General features: G+C 47.1%; 1 protein-coding gene across 1 annotated transcript in view; it reads left to right on the forward strand.

Moving 5' to 3' along the window:
• NFKB2 (nuclear factor kappa B subunit 2) overlaps positions 1-19,561 on the forward strand; it is an 83,517-nt gene that overhangs the window by 9,327 nt on the left and 54,629 nt on the right. Inside the window, exons 2-4 of the mRNA XM_083615569.1 lie at positions 6,444-6,491; positions 17,625-17,696; positions 19,064-19,131. Of these exons, the coding sequence (XP_083471695.1) occupies positions 6,444-6,491; positions 17,625-17,696; positions 19,064-19,131 (188 nt within the window). The remainder of the gene's footprint in view (positions 1-6,443; positions 6,492-17,624; positions 17,697-19,063; positions 19,132-19,561) is intronic.

Below are 19,561 nucleotides of genomic sequence, written 5' to 3' on the forward strand. Positions count from 1 at the left end.
AGTGCCTGGTGTTTCCTGTTTTAGCCTGTGGTGAAGAGAGTTGAAAAAACACACACAACCCTATCAAAAATGGGTTGCGTGCGCTAATTTGGCTCTTAATTCACAAACAATTTTGTTTAGATTTTAAAATTTTAAAAGTGCAACCAGTCTGCATGCAAGTCAGCAAGCGATTGAGTTAATTGGGTTTGGCCTGGGAGGACGTCTGATGGTGGATCTATCTCAGGGTTGGAATTTCACAGCGGGTTACTTTACAGGGCTTCTGAAAGCTGCCCTCCTTCTCACAACAGGGTGCAACAGTAAACTATATCGGAGGGTTATTGTAGGCTACTCTCAGCCCAACCTGCAATGTGGTGGTTGGAGTGAAGGCCCAGAATCCCTTGTGCTCCATTTTGCCTTGGCAAAAAAGGTCACATTCAGCGGCACTGCATCAGTTGCTGACACCCCAGGGGGGAGGGTTCGCCAGCCCTCGCCACCGGAACGACCCCACCCCCTAGCGGGGCTGTGCTGAGCCATCTGCCTGCCTGCACAGAGGGGAGCCCGGCTGGCCAACATGACCCTTGATAGGCAGAGAGGAACATCAGGCCACTCTGCGGTGAGGTCACCTGGTTTGTGCCCGCTCAAAAATTGTGTGCGGCACCCCCGGCACCCCCCCATGCCATGTCCCTGGTCACGTCTCCCCTTGAATACACAAAAGTACAGGGTAGGTTCAGGGATGCGGGCGGCGCTGTTGGTTAAACCACAGAGCCTAGAACTTGCCGATGTTGTAAATAAAAAATTGCCCTTTTCCCAAAAAGCAAAAAATTTGATTACCAGTCAGATGAAAATGGACTTGGCACAAAGACATCAGGTTTAGAAAAGAATTATTATTAAATAATACAAAGATATTATCAAAACCGCACAGATTACTACTGGACTGAAAAAATGGGAAAACAATGAAACAACATGTGCTATCTGATAAAAGAACTTGATGAAAATGACTTTCAACATGTGATGGACATGTCCCCAAAGTAAAAAAAACACACACACACACACACACACACACACACACATACATACACACAATGACCTATGAGGAACCAAAAATAAATAAATGCTAAGACACACAATTTTTATGAAACCTGACAAATGCAATGACTTTTCTGAGAATCTTGGGTACAGAATATTTAAATTACTGTTTGTATCCCCCCACTTTGTGTGTGTGTGTGTGTTGTGGGAGAAAAGAAGGGACACTTTGTTAGAGGTTCACATATCCTGTTAAAAGGGAAAATTATTTCATGTGAGAAGTCTGTCAGGAAATCCTGTTCCTAAAATGCACACAAACAAAACCTGTTATAGAATTTAAGTCCCTTCGTGGTCGCCATCTGTTGTAAATAAAAAATTGCCCTTTTCCCTTATGGGGTATCCAAGAGCCCATATAGAGTCCTTACATAGGTTCCCTATTGGTAGGAGAAAATAACAGGCCAACCAGAGAATATTGAGAAGCAAAGCAGCTAGTAAGCTTGATCTTTATTGATCTGTTGCAACAGGGTGCTCCCCTCACACGCAGGAAAGGAGGAGGACCCAGAAAAAATAGTGTGCAAAGCCTTATAAAGACTTTTGAAATTCCACCCTGTAGATCAAGACCACCCTCAGAAACATCATACATACATCACAGAAAAAGGCAGTCTAAACAGAAATTTAAATGTTGTTTTTCTCTTGTCCTTGTTTATCTCCTGTCTGGCAGGTTACTTGATTGGATTGCCTGAGGAGCCTGGCCATTCCTTTGTAGTGATAAATACTTATTCAAACACCCTTACACCCTTAAGACAGGATTTGTGAAGCAAAAGATAATGGGGAGGCTTTTCCACTTTGACCATGCAGAGAAAACATTTGCTCAGTTTAGGAATAAAAATGGTTCCAGGTTGGCCTTCCTGTGCTGATCAATGTATGTGCTTGGTTGGTACACTTATGAACATTACCATATATCTAAGACCATAAAATTCCTATTACACCGATCAGAAAGTCGGTGGTTCAAATCCCCGCGACGGGGTGAGCTCCTGTTGCTTGGTCCCTGCTCCTGCCAACCTAGCAGTTCGAAAGCACGTCAAAGTGCAAGTAGGTAAATAGGTACCGCTCCGGCGGGAAGGTAAACGGCGTTTCTGTGTGCTGCTCTGGTTCGCCAGAAGCGCTTAGTCATGCTGGCCACATGACCCGGAAGCTGTACGCCGGCTCCCTCGGCCAATAAAGCGAGATGAGCACCACAATCCCAGAGTTGGTCACAACTGGACCTAATGGTTAGGGGTCCAATAATAATAATAATAATAATAATAATAATAATAATAATAATTTATTATTTGTACCCTGCCCATCTGGCTGGGTTTCCCCAGCCACTCTGGGCGGCTTCCAACAAAGATGAAAAATACACTAAAATGTCACATATTAAAAACTTCCCTGAACAGGGCTGCCTTCAGATGTCTTCTGAATGTCAGGTAGTTGTTTATCGGTTTGACATCTGATGGGAGGGCGTTCCACAGGGCGGGCGCCACTACCGAGAAGGCCCTCTGCCTGGTTCCCTGTAACTTGGACTCTCGCATTGAGGGAACCACCAGAAGGCCCTCGGAGCTGGACCTCAGTGTCCGGGCAGAACGATGGGGGTGGAGACGCTCCTTCAGATATACTGGATCGAGGCCGTTTAGGGCTTTAAAGGTCAGCACCAACACTTTGAATTGTGCTCGGAAACGTACTGGGAGCCAATGTAGGTCTTTCAAGACCGGTGTTATATGGTCTCGGCGGCCGCTCCCAGTCACCAGTCTAGCTGCCGCATTCTGGATTAGTTGTAGTTTCCGGGTCACCTTCAAAGGTAGCCCCACGTAGAGCGCATTGCAGTAGTCCAAGCGGGAGATAACCAGAGCATGCACCACTCTGGCGAGACAGTCTGCAGGCAGATAGGGTCTCAGCCTACGTACCAGATGGAGCTGGTAAACAGCTGCCCTGGATACAGATTTGACCTGTGCCTCCATGGGTAAGGATCTTTACCTTTTACAGGGTAGGTTCTGTCTGGCGCTACTCTAGCCCATCTCCCGAAAGGTGCCAAACCATCTCCCTGACTGATGTGACTGACTTGTGAAGAGCTGCTGCCTTGCCACTCTGGCAGCTCCTGCAAGGTGCTTCCCCTCCCTGATCCACTCTTCCCATTGTGTTTACTCTGGTGGGATATAAATGACCTGCTACACATGCTATTAGATTGTAATTTTTATCTCGCTTGGACTACTGCAATGCGCTCTATGTGGGGCTACCTTTGAAGGTGACCTGGAAACTACAACTAATCCAAAATGTGGCAGCTAGACTGGTGACTGGGAGCAGCCGCCAAGACCATATAACACCAGTCTTGAAAGACGTACACTGGCTCCCAGTACATTTCTGAGCACAATTCAAAGTGTTGGTGCTGACCTTTAAAGCCCTAAACGGCCTCGGTCCAGTATACCTGAAGGAGCGTCTCCACCTCCATCGTTCTGCCCACACACTGAGGTCCAGTGCCAACGGCCTTCTGGTGGTTCCCTCACTGCGAGAAGCCAAGTTACAGGGAACCAGGCAGAGGGCCTTCTCGGTAGTGGCACCCGCCCTGTGGAACGCCCTCCCACCAGATGTCGAAGAGAAAAACAACTACCAGACTTTTAGAAGACAACAGAAGGCAGCCCTGTTTAGGGAAGCTTTTAATGTTTAATAGGTTATTGTATTTTAGTGTTCTGTTGGAAGCCGCCCAGAGTGGCTGGGGAAGCCCAGCCAGATGGGCGGGGTATAAATAATAAATTATTATTATTATTACAAAAAAAGTTTGAGCCCATGCCTTTGCATCCAAATAGAAAGGTTCTGCTCACCTCTTGTTTCAGCAGGGGGCTGAAATTTAGACCCTTCTTTTCTTTGTTAGGTTTTGACAGAGGCAGAAAAGGATTGCCATGCTTAAAAAAAATCAAGTGCATACAAATATATATGCAAATTGGGACTTGCATTCTTTCTCCCACAGCTCAAACCTGGCTTCACCCCTGTTTTTGGACACAGATTTGCTGGCCAGCCTTTCTCTCTATTATTCAGGCAGACTGTTTGCATTTAAAAAGAATTATTTTAAGTACCGCCTGTTAGGGATGGGCAAGGATCTGTCGGTTTGGGCTTCTCTCGGGTTTTTCTCCCCTTCTCCGCCCCCCCCCCCCAGTCTTCATTCAGTTCACCATATTTCTGCATCAGTCTGTGTTTTTATTTTGAAAAGTGAACGCAAAAATGTTTGAATTGATTAATACTGCTGTTATATGCTAAGAATGTGGAATCTTAGAAATTTGTGATTTGGTGTACTCTCCCTAAACGTGCTGATGGTTATCATGCCAATTAACAATGTTCAATTACCGTATTTCTTGCTCTATAAGACGCATCAGACCACAAGATGCACCTAGTTTTTGGAGAAAAAAAACAAGAAAAAAAATATTCTGAATCTCAGAAGCCAGAACAGCAAGAGCGATCGCTGCGCAGTGAAAGCAGCAATCCCTCTTGCTGTTCTGGCTTCTGGGATAGCTGTGCAGCCTGCATTCGCTCCATAAGGCGCACACACATTTCCCCTTACTTTTTAGGAGGGAAAAAGTGAGTCTTATAGAGCAAAAAATATGGTAAATGGAAAGGACAGTCCTGTGGCTGCTTTAGCAGCAGGGGTGAGCAGTAGTATGTGGGTTGCCTTTCTGCACGTTGTCCTGCTAACGCAGTGTGTTGGGGGGTCAGGGAAACCTTGGGCCCAGGTGTCAAACACTGACCCCAGGCCTCACTTATTTGGCCCTTGGGACTCTTACCAGGCCACACCCTCTTTCCCTGAGCGACACCCCCTTACTGGCCTTGGGCTGCAACCTCCTGGAGTGCTTTTGCCTGGTTGGAATGTTTACTTGACCTCTGAACCTGGCTTCTTGCTTGTCTGGACGGAGAATACAGAGGGATGTGCGACTGCGTCTAGAAACTAGCCTGCTGTACCAGGGTAGAAAATTGTATTTAATGCTCCACCCACTTTTGGCCCTGACCCCACCCACTGCTGGCATGTGGGCACGGCTGCCCAGAAGCAAATGCAGCCCTGAGGCTGAAAAAATCTTCCTTAAAAGGTTGCTATCTAAGGGGTGGGGAGGCATTTGGAGCCGTTTTGCCTGGGATGCATGTTGGACTCTTATCACTAGACAAACACTGCCAAGCAGATAGTCTGGCAGGGGAAGGAGCTGATTCCAAGCGCAGGGGTGGCCCCCACCTTAGCACCCCCCTCCCACTGCCTGCTATTTCTCCAGAGTTCATCAGCTCTTCCCTTCTGCTGGAGGACAGCAACACATGCCAGCCCAGCACCATTAACATGTGGACCCCAAAATTTTGGATCCCCCCAAAAGCTTAGTGCTGGTTTTCTGCCGCAAATCCCGCGTTTTGTCCCGCGCCTCCCTCCTCGCAAACCGAGTAATTGACACAGCAAATCGGGGTCACAAGTAAATAGCCAAAAACCCAACGTTGTCCGTTTGACTCCATACTGGTGCCAAAGCTGTGTGCTGGTTTTGTGCCACAGACCCCACTTTCTGTGCCATCCCCAAAACTCTGTAATTGACGCTCAAATCAGGGGCCACAGGTACATCCCAAACAGTGTTCGAAACTCCCATTGTTCTATGTGTGTTTTGCGACAGGGAATTTCATTAGCACAAGCCGTTTCTGAGCTCTGGGCGCAGTACCGTGCCTAAGATTTCAGATTAAAACTGCGGAGTGGAAGGAAAGGAGGACCTTTTTCTGCCTCCCCGCTTCCAGCTACTCTCTGAAGACTGGAGAAGAGACCCATCTTAAGAATATCAGTGGGGTGGGCAGGGGAAGGGCTAGACCATGTGAAAAATGAGCATAATATTTTAGCTGCCGTTCATTCATTTTCAGCTTTGTATTAAAAAAGCGTGCCTAGATGTTCCGCTGTTGCATCCATAACCTCGGTTTCAGGTGCCATTTAGCTCCTAGCTTTCATATCTCCGTATCTAACACTGACCCCAAAGCCCAAGCTTGTCCGATTGACTGCACATTGGTGTCAAAGTTGTGTGCTGGTTTGGTGCTCTATCCTTAACACACCTGTTGCCCCCAGGTGTGATGGAGGATGCTACCCCGTTGCTTAGGCCGAACTGCAGTGCAACGTGACCCAGATTGCCTCAGAATCTTTACCAATCCACTTTATAGATGGGCTGCAAAGGTTAAGAGAAATGACTTGCTGAAGGCTACGCACCGAATCTTTGGTTGAGGAGGCAGGAGTTTGAAGACTGACTGCCACCTTTGGCCTGAACACACTGTTTACTGTGTATTCTTAATGGAGGCTTGAGCATTGAGGCTGCTCCTAGGCTGCAGAGAGCTGAGAAGCAGTCGTTGGGTGTTTGAGGAGAGCAGACACGATCACTTCTTTCACTTCTTTCTTTTATTCCCTACAGGTATGCCATGGCACTGTCCAACAATCACATCTGCCCGGTCCATAATTGGTAAGAGTTCTTCCTCCCTTTGCACCATGGCTTTTGCTGGTGGCTCTGCCTGTCTGTGTGAGTTTTCCTGGGCTGGTTCTAATATCCTTGCTCATTTGCTTGCATTCTGCTTCTAGCCAGGAGGGGAAAGACCTTGATCTGGTATTTCAAGCGCAAGATGGTACGGTTTACTTAGACTCTGTGCTTGCATAGTCTTTTCATTTTTTCCCCTCAACCCAAAGTCGGCCGCCTAGATGATGTAAGTAGCTAAAGAACTCTAACTATGAAAGCCTGAAGATGTGAAAGTTTGCAGTTTTGCCAACAATTGCATGGTGCACGTAGTCTGCTATTTAAAGCACAGAGTCTACCCACCCACTGCATTACAGGGTTTAAAAATAAAAAAACACCACTTGGTGGTCTTCATGCTTGTGGAGAAAAAAGGAGGCGTGCTAGACAGTTTCACCTTAAGTGGCGGCGAACCTCTAACCTGCAGGCATCGTAATTCAGATTGTTTTGCCCAAGCCCTGCCCACTTTCCCTACACTTGATGTCATATACAATGATGCCTGGTGTGGTTTGCAGGGATCAGCCATCAAGCCGGAGTGGCTTGATTTCAAACCGTGCCGGTGAAGGGAGTGCAATGTGCAGGTGTTGCTGATCAGCAGAATGTTGGCACTTGTGAATATGTGTGACTTTGCTCATGTGGTTTGAGTTGAAAGTATAAGGGCGAAGGAAAATGACATCGTCCTGATGTCAAAGGACTGACAGGTAGGTGGGCCCAGTCCTCCTGCCAAAATGGATTGAGAGACATAAGCACTCACCCTCCTGGCTGGAAAAGGGACCTCTTTAATCTTTAAAGGCTCCAAATCCTAAAGGAAGGAGGGGCTGGAGTCTTAGTCTTTATGAACCCCGATAGCTCAGCTGTTTGGAGTGTGGTGCTGATCAATGCCAAGGTTGCAGGTTCTATCCCTGTATGGGACAACTGCTTATTCCTGCAATCACAGGGGGTTGGACTTAGATTATACTCAGGGTCCCGTCCAACTCTGTGATTCTCTTTGTGGGAACTTTTAACTTCTCAGCAGGATAGGTCAGTGTCATGAGGAACCAATAGGCTTTCATGGTGAATAGATCAAGTAGTTAGTAAATAGAGAAGCAACATAGACCGGCTACAAAACATAGCATGAAAACAATATGTTGACTCCCTCCTCTTCACCGCTTACAAACCTCCCTCCACATTAAAGTATTTATTGTACATAAGGATATGTACAAATTTAATGCCCACAATGTGCAGCTCCATTTATTATACAAAAGGAATGTCCTTTTTGACTAAAAATGGGAAAAAAATATTGTTACACTTTCCAAGCTCTCCCCCCACTTTAATATAGCACTTAAAATTTTGTAGCAGGGTCCCAATCAATGGACAATTTGGGGGCAGGGACTAAGGTTATTTTTTAACCCAAAGCTGTGGTCGGGATCAGAGGTTCATGTAGAGGAGACGTGGATATGCATATCTCTCTCTCTGTCTCTCTGTGGGCCTTATCTAAAAGATTTCAGCCAGGAGTGTTTCCTAGCCCTGTCTGGAGCCACCAGGAATTAAACCTAGGAACCTCTGCATGCTAGGGACAATTGCATGGATCCAACAGCTCTGGCATCCTGCAACTTTAAAGGTCCTGCCTTGCACTTGGAACAGGAGGTGCACAGAGGATCACCTTTCTTCTTTCTCACTAGGACACCCCACCTTCCAAAGACCTACCAACCAGTTGTTGTTGTTTAGTCATTTAGTTGTGTCCGACTCTTTGTGACCCCATGGACCAGAGCACGCCAGGCACTCTTGTCTTCCACTGCGTCCCGCAGCTTGGTCAAACTCATGTTAGTAGCTTCGAGAACACTGTCCAATCATCTTGTTCTCTGTGGTTCCCTTCTCCTTGTGCCCCCAATCTTTCCCAATATCAGGGTCTTTTCCAAGGAGTCTTCTCTTCTCATGAGGTGGCCAAAGTATTGGAGTCTCAGCTTCAGGATCTGTCCTTCCAGTGAGCACTCAGGGCTGATTTCCTTAAGAATGGAGAGGTTTGATCTTCTTGCAGTCCATGGGAGCCAGCTGCAAAATGCATGTGTTTAGAATTAAAAAATAGGGTGTCTCCAAGAGCATTCAGACCCCAGGAATTTATTTTCAGCACCAGAACTGAACTGGGCTCACTGTCCTTTGGCACAAAAGTCTACCCCTTGGTTACCTTCCTTCGTTTCAGCTAAGTTCGGTAGGAAATGTTAAGTCTGTTGTTGCTGCTATTGTTAAGAAAAAATCCGGCTCAGAAATCCTTGCTGATCTGCAAAGTCCATTCTACCAGCTGGTAGAATCTACCCCCCCCCACTTAGAGAATCTAGCTGCAGGGGGCCACCTGTGTGGACTTGTGTGTGTTGCATTCCTTCTTGCTCTGTGGCTGTGGAGAGTCTGTTCCTATCAGGGGAAGCAAAGAGTCACAGAAAGCTGCCCAGACAGAGGATTTGAGAGAGTGGAAATGGAGCAGGGCAAGTAAATATTAAGCGAGTGAGCGGAGATCGCATGGAAAGTGGAGGATAGTGAGGAAACAGAAGGAAGTGTACCAGTTGGCATCAAGTCCTGATGAACCAAAGGGTTGTGGCGTCACATTTCAGCCATTACTCCCTCCAACTCCCTTTTCACAAATTGTCGAAACTTTATTCCCCACCCATATCCCACGTGCTGCTCTCTGAACACAGGGGGCTCTTAGGAGACCAGGTAGCTGCCTTCTGCTGACTGAGTCCATTGGGCCATCTAGCCTGATGGGCAGCAGCAGCCCTCCAGGGTTCAATCCCCTACCTGGGATTGAAACTGGGACCTTTCGCATGCATATGCTTTAAGACAGGCACCCCCAAACTTGGCCCTCCAGATGTTATGGGACTACAACTCCCATCATCACTAACAAGACCAGTGGTCAGGGATGATGGGAGCTGTAGTCCCAAAACATCTGGAGGGCCGAGTTTGGGGGTGCCTGCTCTAAAATGAGGCAGGTGGCAGCTTTGGGGTGCCGTCAAGGGCAGGAGAGTGAGAGACTTGTGCTCTTGTAGTCTCACACATGTTCATGATGGAAATGGTGGCGGTGGTGGGGTTTCACTTGGATGTTCTACTTTAGGCACCAAAATTCCTTGAGCTAGCCTTGTTTATGAATTGACCCCATATCCCTTGCAGGTGGGTGTTGGTAGAACCAGTTTCCAGAATTGTTGGCATCCGTGTGTCTTGAAAGACAATGGAGTGCTCCGCCGGGGGTGAAGTCAAACCGCTACATTAGGAACACCGAAGGGACCTTCCTGGGGTTCAGTCCTGGGCAGCGTGCATGGAGGTCCTGGGCTGCCCAAACAAGACCCCACTCTCTGGTCCAAAGGGAAGTAGAGCAATACAGTGGTGCCTCGCAAGACGAAATTAATTCGTTCCGCAAGTTTTTTCTTCTTGCGAGTTTTTCGTCTTACGAAGCATGGTTTCCCATAGGAATGCATTGAAAATCAATTAATGCGTTCCTATGGAGACCGCCTTCAGACCAGGTCCGGGGACAGTCTGTCCCCGGACCTCTTCTGAAGGCTGGCGGGGGGAGAAGGACTTTTTTCCCCACCGCCAGCCTTCAGAACAGCCTTCTGAATGTTGGCGGTGGGGAGGAAAACCCTCCTCCCACCGCAAGCCTTCAGGACAGGTCTGGGAACAGAGGGGAAGGCGCGCTGCGCTTCCCCGCTGTCCCCGGAGATTTCCCTATGGGCTTTCGTCTTGCGAAGCAAGCCCATAGGGAAATTCGTCTTGCGAAGCCGCTAAAAATCGGAAAACCCTTTCGTCTTGCGGGTTTTTCGTTTAGCGAGGCATTTGTCTTGCGGGGCACCACTGTATGTTTGGCAGCAGCTTGGCTGCAGGAGTTGCTGGAAGGAGGCGTACAAGGCTCCATGCAACCGTCCTAGGGTCCTCACTCCAGATTGGTTTACTCCTTAGCCCTGTCTTCTCCTGAAGACATCCTGCAAAACAGAGAAGGTTTAGGGTCAGAGTTCTTCCTCTTCTAGATGGGCTACTTTCCTAGGTAAATAGGACCGGGTGAACAGCTTTTTCAGCATTCTGTCATTACGAAGGACATAAATTCTATGCAGCATAATACGATGACAATTTGTCCCCTCGGCTGAAAATTTGGCATGGGAAATCTTCGTTTCCGCTGGAGAACAGTCAGTTTCTCTGGAGACTTCTCATTTTTTTGCTGCTGTGTTATTTTAAGTCGTCAAATAGCTCCAGTGGGAAATGCCAGGAAAGTGATCTCTGCTCCGTTTTCGTCATGCTAGTTATTTCATAGAATCGTAGAATTGGAAGGAATCCTGGGGGTCATCTAGTCCAACCCTCTACTTTGCAGGCTGTGTCCGTGCTCCAACTATTGGAGCATTCGTCTAGCCTTATTAATTATTATCATTTGAACAAATGTGCCCCTAGACACCAAAAGGGTGGCTCAGCTTATTTGGTTAGAGCATGGTGCTGATAATGCCCAGGTTGCGGGTTCGATACCTGTAGGGGGCAACTGCATATTTCTGCATTGCAGAGGGTTGGACTAAATGATCCTCAGGTTCCCCTCCAACCCTCCAATTCTATGATTTCTAAAAGTTTATGTTCAATGCTCTTCCCACTTCTCCCTCTTGCCTCACCCACCACTGGCATGTGGATACCAGAAAATTGCCCAGAAGGAAGTATGGCTCTCAGGCTAAAAACTGGCCCCCAATTCCACCTTAACTAGTTATAGGCATGGTGGGGGAGCCTATTTCTCACCGCAAGGCAGCTTGTGGAGAGATGGACCTTATCCCTTCACCTATCAGTATGATTCCCTCCCATGCAACTAGAAGACACCAATGAATTGTCCACACCCCAGTCTATTATGTTTGGCAACTGGGCTTGTGCAGGGGTTCGGATCTGGCACTGACTTGTTGGTTGTTGTTTTTTATTTGTACATAAAAGCCTTTAGAATTAGTTTTGATACAGCCAATATTTTTATTATAAAGGCTTCTGTTAGCTCCCTTTGAGTTGAATTTGGAGCACAATTCTGCCCCATTTTTCACAAACCTCGGCACAACTGCCCTTGCATTTTTTTCAGAAGTAGTCAAGGATGAAAATCATTCCGGAGAAGTTAACAGGGTGTGCTGGGAGATGAGTCGGAGAGATAGCAGAATGTGTTTCTTGGAAGCTCTTCGTGGCCAAGCGTTTCAGCCAAGAAAAAGACTTATATTTAGTTTGATTCCGCATTTCCAGCTGGGAAATAGCTGATATAAAATATGGATGCACATACTTGCCCTGGAAAAGAATCCACCAAGTTTTCTCAGTTGCTTCTGTCGCATAAACGGGGGGGGGGGATTATAATATTGAGCTGGGCCAAGAATGCTGTGGTTTGGGGAAGGTCAAGGAGGGAGAGAGGAGGAAGGAGGTTGCCACTGTTTGTGTTCCTGCCTTTAAATAAGTTCAGGGTGTAAACAAAAGAGAGCTTAGGAAGGAGATGGAGAGACACCAAATGTCATCTGTCTGGTTTTGTGGGGATGGGGTGAGGCTTAGGAGAGAATTTGCCATTTTAACCTGCACATTTCTGAGCCGGTTCAAATGAAAATATTCCCGGCAGTGCCTGTCTCTTGCTAGACTAGAACCTGAGAGAAAGGTAAAGGGACTCCTGACTATTAGGTCCAGTCGTGGCTGACTTTGGGGTTGCGGCGCTCATCTCGCTTTATTGGCCGAGGGAGCCAGCGTACAGCTTCCGGGTCATGTGGCCAGCATGACTAAGCCGCTTCTGGTGAACCAGAGCAGCGCACGGAAACGCCGTTTACCTTCCCGCTGGAGCGGTACCTATTTATCTACTTGCACTTTGACGTGCTTTCAAACTGCTAGGTTGGCAGGAGCAGGGACCGAGCAACGGGAGCTCACCCCGTGGCGGGGATTCGAACCTCCAACCTTCTGATCGGCAAGCCCTAGGCTCTGTGGTTTAACACACAGCGCCACCCTGACCTGAGAGAAAGCAGGGTTCAAATTTCCACGTGGCCATGAAGCTCACTGGGTGAGCTTGGGCCAGTCATCGCCTCTCAGTCTAACCTACCTCACAGAGCTATTGTGAGGATAAAATGAGAAGGGATCAAGCATGGGGGTGTCTACATTCTTGATCTCCCCCTGCCCAATTTTCCAGTAATGCTCTCAAGACATCTTTGCTTGAGTAGCTCAGTTGGTTAGAGGCCGTGGTGCTGATAATGCCAAGATTGCAGGTTCGATCCCCGTATGGGACAGCTGCATATTCCTGCATTGTAGGGGGTTGGACTAGATGATCCGCAGGGTCCCTTCCAACTCTACAATTCTATGATTGCATATCCGAGTCTTTTGCTGCAAATCATTTGCATGGCAGTCCTTCCAAATGAATGCAATCAGGAAAACCCTTGCACTGCTCTCCTCATTCTTCCTCCGGGAATCCTGTCGTTCAAAATTAGTTCCAACTCCTGAGAAGTTAGGGAATCGGTCGTCTTAAAAACCGTTCAGCTGTATCATTTATTTACTGCATATACGGTATATCACACCTTTTTTATTGAGACCCAAATTGTTTTGATTATTATGTTTTATTATTCTTTGTGCGCTGTGTTGGAAACCCAATGTAAGCTTTGTTACAAATTTGCTCTGGGCAGTCTTTTCTAACTGGTTCTGGTTCTGTTGGCAAGGCCGTCCTATTGCAATAGTTCCTAAACCAAGTCCCTAACTGGATTCGCTGACGCTTGCTGCAGTTCTCTTGGTTCCGTGTTTTATTTAAAAGGTGTTCCCTCACCTGGGTAATGAGCAGGTGGTGTAGAAGTCAAATTCTTACCCCATATGGAACAAGTTGTTTTGGCTTTAGCATCTTGCAGGGTGAAAGCAAGTGTAGCTGGGGGCTTGGCTGTGCCAGCATCCTCTTGGGAAGCTCTGTGTGTACATATCATAAATCCTTGCATATTTTACAAAAACTATACCATTCAGTATTCCATTATTGCAACCATCAAAACTTATTTACACTGTTGAATTTATCTTAATGCTGCCAGCGTTTTCAGCTGTGCACAGTTATTTCCCATATATTCAATAAACGTTTTCCAATCTTCTTTAAACATTTCTTCTTCTTCTTCTCTTATTCTATATGTTAAGTCTGCAAGTTGTACATATTCTGTCAAGTTGCCATTCTTCTTTAGTTGGGACCTCGCGCGTTTTCCTTTTTTGGGCTAACAAAACACAGGCCGCAGGAGTAGCATACATAAATAACCTTTTTTGACACCTGAAAATTTCAGTCAGAATTATCTCCAACAGGAAGGACTGGGGTTTGTTTGTTTTGTTTTTTTGGAACGTACTTTTGAACAATTTTTCCCATTCATTATGGATCATTACCCAATGCTCATTTACCTTTTTACAAGTCCACCACATATGAAAGAATGTTCCTTCCACCTCTTTTCATCTCCAGACGCAATGCAAAGAGAATCTGCTTCTGTGTCTTAATACTCATGCATTGAAAATTTATTTCCCTCGACCATTATTCACCCATTCATAAGAAAAGAAATTGCATTCTTATATTACCAAAGGGGACTTTGGTGAAATTTGCATGCATGGAGTGCAGGGTTTTTGTCACGCTTTATGTATCTTTTGATGTGGCCAAGGGATTTTGCAGATGTGTTTTTCTTCCATTTACAAATAATCTCTCCACTGCATTCTGCAGTGAATGCCTGTCCCAAAAACCCCATGATGTCCTTGGCTGGGCTTTCTGGAAGCTGGAGAGGCTGTGCTCTTGACAGATGTGCATTGTTAATTCTTCTTAAGGGAAGTCCTTTTCTCTTTTAAAATACATCAGTGTGGAAAGATGGATTAGAAAACAGGAAAGACTTAGGTTAAAAGCAAAACCAACAAATGCGCCAGTCTCGGGGGCTTGGTAGCCAGCCTCCCTACCAGTTAAAGCCCAGGGGAAGATGTCATGGAGTAATCTGGAACTGGAGAGCACTGGAAAAATGTTCAATGGGAACTACCGTATTTCTCCCTCTATAACACACAGATTTTTTCTCCTAAAAAGGAAGGGGAAATGTCTGTGCGTGTTATTGAGCGAATGTGTGGTCCCTGGAGCCAAATGGCAAAAAAAATCAGGCAAAAATCAAATCGCGCGTCTCGGAGAAGGGAAACCTGAAAAGAGGAAGTGGCTGCTTTCCTGCATTCTGCCTCAGGGTCTTACTGCCCACCCTCCTTTGTTTCCTTGCTGTGTTTGCTCAAACGGAACAAAGAGCAGGGAAAGCCCCTCCCCTCCAGGCAAGCAGAGGGGAAAGCAGAGTGTCGTCTCTGTGCTCCGGTGCTGCTGAAAACATGCAGGAGGGAGAGAGAGAGAGAGAGAGAGAGAGAGAGAGAGAGAGAGAGAGAGCTGGCTGGCTTGGGTGGGTAGGTGAGGGAAAACTTTTGCCTTCCTTTCCTCCCTCCCGTTATACCCCTCTCCTGCATTCTTAGCCAGCTGCTTCTCTGCACACCCCTCTCGTGCTCCTTGTCCATTCTGTATTTTTCCTTCCTTCCCCACTTAAAATGTGGTTAAAAAGCATGGATCCACATGGATCCTCAGGATCTTTGCATTGGGTCACCCCAAATTCACCATCAGATCACATAGCATGTCCATGGCTACAGCCTGCCCCCCCCAAAATCACACACCCACTGTTGCCTGGGGCTGCAATGGTGCAAAAACGTGGTTACAAAGCATGGATCCACAGGGATTCTCAGGATTTTTGCATTGGGTCACCCCAAATTCACCATCAGATCACATGTCTGTGGCCACAGCATGAAGCACAAAAATGATACATCCACTGTTTCATTCAGAATGTTTTTTCCCTTGTTTTCCTCCTCTAAAAACGATGTGCGTGTTATGGTCAGGTGCGTGTTATCGAGCGAAAAATACGGTAAACACAAACACGAGACACGGGTGGCGCTGTGGTGTAAACCACTGAGCTTTGGGCTTGTCGATCGAAAGGTCGGCGGTTCAAATCCCCGCGACGCGGTGAGCTCCCGTTGGTCGGTCCCTGCTCCTGCCAACCTAGCAGTTCGAAAGCACGTCAAAGTGCAAGTAGATAAATAGGTACCATTCTGGTGGGAAGGTAAACGGTGTTTCCGTACGCTGCTCTGGTTTCACCAGAAGCGGCTTAGTCATGCTAAGGAAAAACTGTCTGTGGACAAACGTTGGCTCCCTCAGCCAGTAAAGCGAGATGAGCGCTGCAGCCCCAGAGTCGTTCGCGACTGGACTTAACTGTCAGGGGTCCTTTACCTTTAAACACAGACACACACCACCCTCGGCCACTTCTCAACCAGTAAGGTAAGGTCAGTCCCGCAGCCATCAAAATGATAAAGGAAAGCCACCCATTAGTGAATGGGACAAAGAAACAGAGGCTTCTTTCATGGGGGAAAAAGACTTTCAAGAAACTGGAAGACCAGTTTCACCAAGTCCAGCTTTGTTTCCTCTCCCCCCCTTGAGGTTTCCCCCTTAGGGCAAAGCCACCTTGCAATTTCTGGGAATGGTTGCATCCTCTGGCCAAACCCGTGCATGAGTCATGTCTATTCCAGGGAAAGCTCTCCCCTCCTCTGGGCTATTTGGAGTCTGTTGAACTGGTGGCTCCCTTCCGCTTTCTAGAACCAGCTGCAGGAAGGCCTGCCTCTGTTGCCTTTGAAAGGGAGGCTCCCCCCCATAGCTGTCAACTTACAGATTTGAAAATAAGGAACCAGCAGCCTCGAAATTAAGGGATCAGCAGCCAAAATAAGGGATTTTGCTTAGCTTATGAGTTCCATCAGCCCTTCCCTGCCCGAGAGGGAGAGAGACTCTCGCCCACGCCGCCCGCGAGCCCAGCATGAGGTGGATGCGGCGCAGCGGCGGCCGCTGAAGCGCTGCCCTTCTGCATCCCGCCCCCTCCCCTCCTCTTCCTCCTCTCTCAGGCCGCCTCCTCAGCCGCTGTCGCCGCTGCCACCTCTGGCTTCCCCTGGCAGTGCGACAGAAGTCTCGCAAGAGAGGGGCTGCCTGCCCGCCCGCCCGCCGCCACCCGTCTCCTCACGACGCGCCCCTGAGGGGGAAAAGGGTAGGCGGAGACGCGGCAGCTCATGCGCATGCTCTCTCGAGTCGGAGGACCCTGAGCCGCTGCTTCCCTCCCGAGCCGGGCGAGCATGAAACCCGGGAAATTTAAGGGACATCATCAATCCAGGACAGCAGCGGGACACGGTGCTGGGATAAGGGAGTTTCCCGCCAAATAAGGGACAGTTGACAGCTATGCTCCCCACCCGCATCTGCATCTGATCTGTATTTCCGAAAAGGCATCTGAGGAAAGAGGAGCATTTGTTTTGTTTTGTTTTTTAAAGCTTCCAGGAGTGCTAAACCAGTCCACTATGCTTGGGGTTATTTGCCCAACACAGAGCAATATCTAGGCAAGTTTTTAAAACGCCAAGCTTCCATCAAAATGACCACGTGAAGAGGAAAGCCTTTGTGGTACAGGAAAAAATGTCAGTGTCAGCACCGGGCAAGCTTCACTTTGGACATCAACCAATGGTGAACTGAAAAGACTTCCCTAGTTGCCACCCTCCGAACCTCTCTGGGAGGGACACACAGATAAGGGCCTCAGACTAGGTTTATATGTTTGAGAAGTCTTTGGGTCTTCAGAATCCGGCCTTGTCCCTAATATTGTTGCTCTCCTGTTGCATTCAACGGTTGCAAATTTGAAAAGAGCTGCTCTTCACAGCCATTCTTCATGGGGAGAGATAGAACGTTTTTAAACAAAAAATTGGGATTCTCAGAATTCCATGCCTGCCCAGCTGTTGTGTGGCATTGCAGAATATCTGTCCTTGGGAATATGTATCTAGTTGGTGAGTATGCTGCTTCCTGGTTCTTCTTTGTATTCTCCGTATTTGGGAAATCTACTGCACCTGTCATTCTTTGTTGCTGGCCCATAGGATTCGATGCTAAGTGATATTTGGGGGAGTTTCGGCCATTTCTAGACAGGATGGCATCTTTCTGAATTGACCCAAACTTATTCTTCTGTTATTTCTCTTTGGGGGGGGGGAAAAGATTTTTAAAAATTGTTTGCCTTGTTTAGAGGTGCAAAGCCTTCATGTAATACGCTCTGCTTTCCTTTGCAGGATTTATAATCAATCTTGTGAGCTGGATAGCCCTATTTCCTGCTGTACGTTGGATCATATCCCTCTTGTCAGGTAAGGAACGCCATTCCTTGCTCCCTGGGGCAGGTTGGTGGGCGATGTCTGGAGTTCAGAAGCAGCCTTGCAGGCCAGGGATGTGAAATTTCAGGCCAAATATAGCCCTCCATTCCTATCCAACTGGCCTTCAGGACTCTCCCCCGGCCACAACTTCTCACCAGCCCAGCTCTGCATCCTCCTCACATGCTTTTGCCTGGCTGGAGTGTGTCCTTAAATTGTACTATTGCTTGCTTGACAAGATGATTGCTGGGGCTTATAATAATAATTTATTTTTTGTTCCCTGTCCATTCGACGAGGTTGCCCCAGTCACTCGGGGCTTCTTCCAGCAGAATATACAAAAGCACGGTAGAACATCACACATTGAAAGCTTCCTGATACAGGACTGCCTTCAGATGTCTTTGAAAAATTGTGTAATTGTTTATCTCTTTGACATCTGGTGGGAGGGCGTTCCACAGAGGTGCCACTACCGAGAAGGCCCTCCACCTGGTTCCCTGTAACCTCCCTTCTCGCAGTGAGGGAACCGCCAGAAGACCCTCAGAGGTGGACCTCAGGGTCCAGGCTGAACAATGAGGGTGGAGACGCTCCTTTGGGTATACAGGTCCAAAGTCATTTAGGGCTTTAAAGGTCAACACCAACACTTTGAATTGTGGTTGGAAACGTACTGGGAGCCAATGTAGGTATTTTTGAACTGGTGTTATATGGTCCTGGCTGCTCAGTAACATATTTATAAAAGACGTAAGCACAAACAGTTGGGCCTGGTGAGCACTCAGTGTTCCCATCCCCTATAGTTATAATCCGTGGGTTGCCATCTGATTTTATTCTGCTCCAAATTTGATTTTAAGCTGTATTTTAATCAATTGTTTGGTTTATGCTTTTAATGTATCATATGAGCCCAGTCCTGGCTGGGGAGGGCGGGGTATAAATAAAATTTTTATTATTATTATCAAAGTGCAATTAACAACACATTATAATAAATGAATCTTTGAGAAAGGAAAATATAATGTGGCTGTTGCATGCAAAGATTATAATATGCAAGAGTAAAATTAATTACAATTGAAACACTGCTGAATTGTACATTGCCCATCCTTCCTTATTTAAATCTTCCAACATAATCTTAGCTGTCCTAACTACATGACCTTTTAGTTCTCTTGAGAGTTTATTTACCAGGCCAGAGTGAAATTCCAGGCTAGAATATAAGATCCAGGAAAATCTGAACAGAAAACTTTGTTTTCATGCCACAGTGAGGACTAAGGCCTCATGTGATGCAGTATTTGACTGGGGTGCTAGAATTCCCTGGGACTGTTTTCCTTATCTGGTCTTATGAGATAACATGCTTTGATACCTTCTCAATGTTCTCCCTACAGCAAGTGTGGTACATTCCCCCCAGAGAGTTGCTTCTTCAGCCTGATCTGCAGCTTGGGCTCATTCATGGGTGAGTCGGTTTGTCCCCAAGCGAATGTTTGGATTTTTCTGTAAGAAAAGAAGTGATAGAGAAAAAAAAAATAGGAGGGGAAGAATGGGAGATTGTGAAGGAGTGGAATGGTCTCCCTCTGGAGGTTGTGGACTCCTTCCTTGGAGGTTTTTAAGCAGAGTTTGGGTATCTGTCATGGATGCTTTAGCTGAGATTTTGGGCCCTGAGTACTGCAGCTGTTTTGCTGGTGGTGCTGGCATGCTTTGAAATAGATAGATAGATAGATAGATAGATAGATAGACAGACAAGCCAAAGGCTAGGAATATCTTTTTCTCTTAAATGAAAAAAAAGATTTTTAGGCATTAGCTGCCTCATATATTTCGTATGATGACTGGACCTAATGGTCAGGGGTCCCTTTACCTTTACCTTTATATTTAGGGACGCGGGTGGC

The sequence above is a fragment of the Podarcis filfolensis genome, assembly GCF_964270895.1.
Source record: "Podarcis filfolensis genome assembly, chromosome: 5".
Lineage (NCBI taxonomy): Eukaryota > Metazoa > Chordata > Lepidosauria > Squamata > Lacertidae > Podarcis > Podarcis filfolensis.